We start from the raw sequence: 3,819 nt of genomic DNA, 5'->3' as shown, positions 1-3,819 counted from the left end.
ATTTTAGGGTTTCTCCTTTCTTCAGGTTTCACAACTGTTTTGTTGCTGCGCGGGAGGAGGAGCTCTGAAGAAGCGAAGATGGTAATCATCTCTCTCTCTAAACCTAATTTGCTTCCTTACTGTCTTCATCTATTAACCCTATTCAATAGTGAATACAAATTGTTCTGATTGATTCGTGTTTTTCAGCCGTCACACAAGTCGTTTATGATCAAGAAGAAACTGGCGAAGAAGATGAGGCAAAACAGGCCCATCCCTCACTGGATCCGTATGAGGACTGACAACACCATCAGGTTCACTCTCTCTCTTCTCTCTCTCTCTCTCTCTCTCTCTCTCTCTCTCTCTGGATTTCAATCTCAGCAACTGATTTTGTCCTACATTTACTGATTTGGGTAAATGTTTTCAGGTACAATGCGAAGCGAAGGCACTGGCGCAGAACCAAGTTAGGGTTTTAAGGTGGATGCAGATTTTATCTCCTATGCTCTTATTTTTTTTTACGTTTTATCAAGTTAGGGTTTTGTATTTGTCTTCATTAACTGTTTGAATGATGAGTTAATAGTATTATTAGGGTTTTGAGGTAGATCATTATGACAATATTTATAATTGCTGCTGGTTTACCTTAAATCTGTTGGAAATACTAGAACCATTATATTGCTTTAGATGAAAATGGTATTGGTACTTATTTGAAATTGAAAATTTGTTCTTATTTCTACTCTTAATTGTTGTTTGTTACTAGTATTCATTTTAATGCTATTTTTTCGATTCGATTAATGTTCATCTACTATGTCTAAGAGCGAAATGATAGTTTTTGTGGCTTATTCGGTAAATTTATATCCTTATGTGAGAAGTTTCTTTGTCTTTAAAAGCAGCTTATAGCTGATTTTGTCGGACCAAACACTGGTTTATAGTGTTCTTTTGTGTATTGAAGTGTGAGAAATATAGGTTAGATTGATAAAATAGTGCTTCTTATGCCTGACATGGACAAGGGCTTTTTTTTTTGCTTGTTACTTTGTTTTAGTTTCATTGTGATGCCTCTGTTGTTGAACTTGGGGGTAACTTTACCCGAGTTCATCCTCCCCTGTCTTTGTTTAAGGTTCTTAAATAGATAAAAGAGTGAAAAGGGTTGGAGGAACAAGTAACTAGCATGTACTAGATTTATACACAACGACAATTGAGACCAGGAAGAGACTCGGTTGGGCTCTGCCTCTCTGCCGTTCCAAAGCGAGGACCTAGATTAAGTCTTCTTTTTTGAACTTGACCTAGATTATGTCTTAACTCTTTAACATCCTGCATGCATTCTGTCCGTTATTTATTCTGCCATGTTTATTACCTCTAGATAAGTTTACTGGATTATGGAGTTTACAGGTTTCGTTTAGTCAGCTTCGGCTTTTGTTTATAAAATTGATGTAGATCTTATGTATATTATGTGACCTCGGCTTGAAATCACTATTTATTGGTTAAACAAGTCCGCAATTTTTGGATGTCGAACTGTTTTTCTGATTAGTAGTTATGTTTATTAATCTGATCAGTGTTGTTAAAAACTTGCTTAACTCTGCAAAACAAGGATGAATCAAAATCTAATTTGTTCTTGCAAGAGTTCGTTTTATTATTATCGGGGTTAAGTATTTGAGGACGTCGGTTTTCATCTTACGTAGTTGTTTCTGCAATTTCTTTTTTTGTTTTTTTTGTTGAACGTTTCTGCAATTTCTTGTTTTTACATCCGCATCATCATCCACTATTTTGTTTTGTTCTTTTTTCAAGAGGTACAAATATTATTAAGCTAATAAAATGTCATTACAATACAAAGGAACGATAAAATATGGTACTCTACTCCAAGTCTTCGATTTATTCTTCTTTCTAGCCCATTTCGTTATTTTCGCAAGCCTATCCGCAGGCGAATTGATTCATCCACTGTTTTGTTACTTGGCCAGTTGTGACTCTTTTTCGATGAAAAATTGTAAACATTGATATTTATGGTAAGACTTAATACAACTTAGTATTTGTCGCCTTGTGGTTTTGTTCCAAAAGAGGCTTCTGATACCGAAATTCAATCTTCTCCATTAGGTGGCAACTTTGGTCTTAGTTTCTTATATGAATCCCATGGTTCTGCTCCATATGAGGGGTTAGATACTAAGGTAGAGTCAGGGTTCTACTTAGATTCTTTTTGTCATTTGGATCGATTTTTGATATATACACATCATTGGAGATGGTTCTCAAGTTGGTACATGTTATCTGTCAAAGCAAAAAAGAGCTGAAAGCTTATGCATATTGACAGTTCTGAAGTTGTTTGAGCGATTGTGAGTGTCTAACGTGAGTATAGAAGTTGCACATGTTAGAAATGAAAGTTTATTATCATTGTTGAGTATCGGCTCTATGAATATAAGCATTAATCCCTTTGCCTGTCCAGTTTCTTGTTCTCTGTTTAATTGGAATTACTGTCTTCTCCACTTCAGATTCGTAGGCTCTTGTTTTATTGGAATAACTGTCTTCTCCACTTTAGATTGGCGGCCTTAATGCTCATTGCTTCTGAATGTAGAGCACCTAACTAATCCTTTACGGAGGTGAGATGGGAGCCCATTGCCAAAACCCATTGGGAGATGATGAACTTGGGCAGGTTGCAATATTCCGACTCAAAAACCCGCTGGATATTTCTATCCCCGACCCACCATCCACTATCTTTCCACTGAGCCCACTTTCGCTTTAGATCCTAAGCCAGGGTGGAATTGACGCCCGATCCCATCCCAACTGATCCTTGCGCCTGTGAGATGGACGTATTTGTTTGGACAGCTGACCTAGTTGGTTGATTATGAGCGTCTAACCTTAGTATAAAAATTGAACATGTTAAGAAAGACGTACTACTTGTGCAAACAATAAGCCCTGGTAAACCAAGACGATGTCTCGGCAACTAAGTACAAAAGTTTAAATCCCATAGATTTTGAAATAAAAAGTTCAAAGTTCTTCGCAATGAACTTGAAAAAGAAAAACTGTACTTCACCTCTAAACCTTCTTTCAAGACGAAAGCTCCTGACTTAACAAAACTCGAAAACTGGCTACCATACTCCGAAAAAAGCAATATGTCCTGAGGCCATTTTAGAGCGGATCCACCAAAAAACTCCTGGATGTCGCCTTTAAGTCCTATAATGTTATTAAGGCTCGTGAAATCATACTATTGGGAAATGTGTGAAAGCTCCTTATATGATATATATGTTTTAATTGCTACTTCACGAGCCGACAGTGTTGACAACGAGTTCAACACTTCTTTACATGCCCTCTATAATAGCGATAGTCTATCCGTTATTCCTTCAATGTTCATATGTAAAATCTAGCTTAGGTTTGTCGCTATGTTCGTTTTCCTTTAATATGGAAGTAGAAACATTTGATGTTGTAACATTCAAAGTGTTATCTTCGAATTTTTGTTGATATTTTTCATATTTTAGCTGTGTTCCAATGAAAATCTTTGCCAAAATGGTCGTAGTCTTTCCATTATTACATAACGAAACATTATATATCTTTTTAACTCTACCCTTAATCAAGACCCCTAAGACGAACCAGAACGTACACCTAAATAAGCGTCAATCTCATCTTATTGTCAAATACAAGTGGCATGAAATATAGTTGAGAGATCCTATTCTAGGGGAGATTGTATTGGTCCTAAAAGCGTTTGTGACTAAGTTTAAGAACAAAAACTTGGTGTAAAACAAATTGAGTAAAAATCGGATTTACTTGTGTGGATGATTTGGGAGGAGAAAAAGTGACCATTAAATTAAAAATGTAAGAGGGAATAGCACTATAAAAGGGAGGTTAATGGGTCATTAGCAATTC

General features: G+C 36.3%; 1 protein-coding gene across 1 annotated transcript; it reads left to right on the top strand.

Moving 5' to 3' along the window:
* LOC147539944 (large ribosomal subunit protein eL39z/eL39x-like) lies at positions 1 to 693 on the top strand. The gene is made up of 3 exons (XM_086643344.1): positions 1 to 81; positions 187 to 290; positions 404 to 693. The coding sequence occupies exons 1-3, from the start codon at positions 79 to 81 to the stop codon at positions 450 to 452; spliced, it is 156 nt and encodes a 51-aa protein (XP_086499470.1). The 5' UTR covers positions 1 to 78; the 3' UTR covers positions 453 to 693.
* Positions 694 to 3,819: the final 3,126 nt, after the last annotated feature.

The sequence above is a fragment of the Eschscholzia californica genome, unplaced genomic scaffold (genome assembly GCF_041429995.1).
Source record: "Eschscholzia californica isolate CP2 unplaced genomic scaffold, dmEscCali1.0.p SCAF_5, whole genome shotgun sequence".
In the NCBI taxonomy this organism is placed as follows: Eukaryota; Viridiplantae; Streptophyta; class Magnoliopsida; order Ranunculales; family Papaveraceae; genus Eschscholzia; species Eschscholzia californica.
This window is presented reverse-complemented; position numbering and strand designations above follow the sequence as displayed.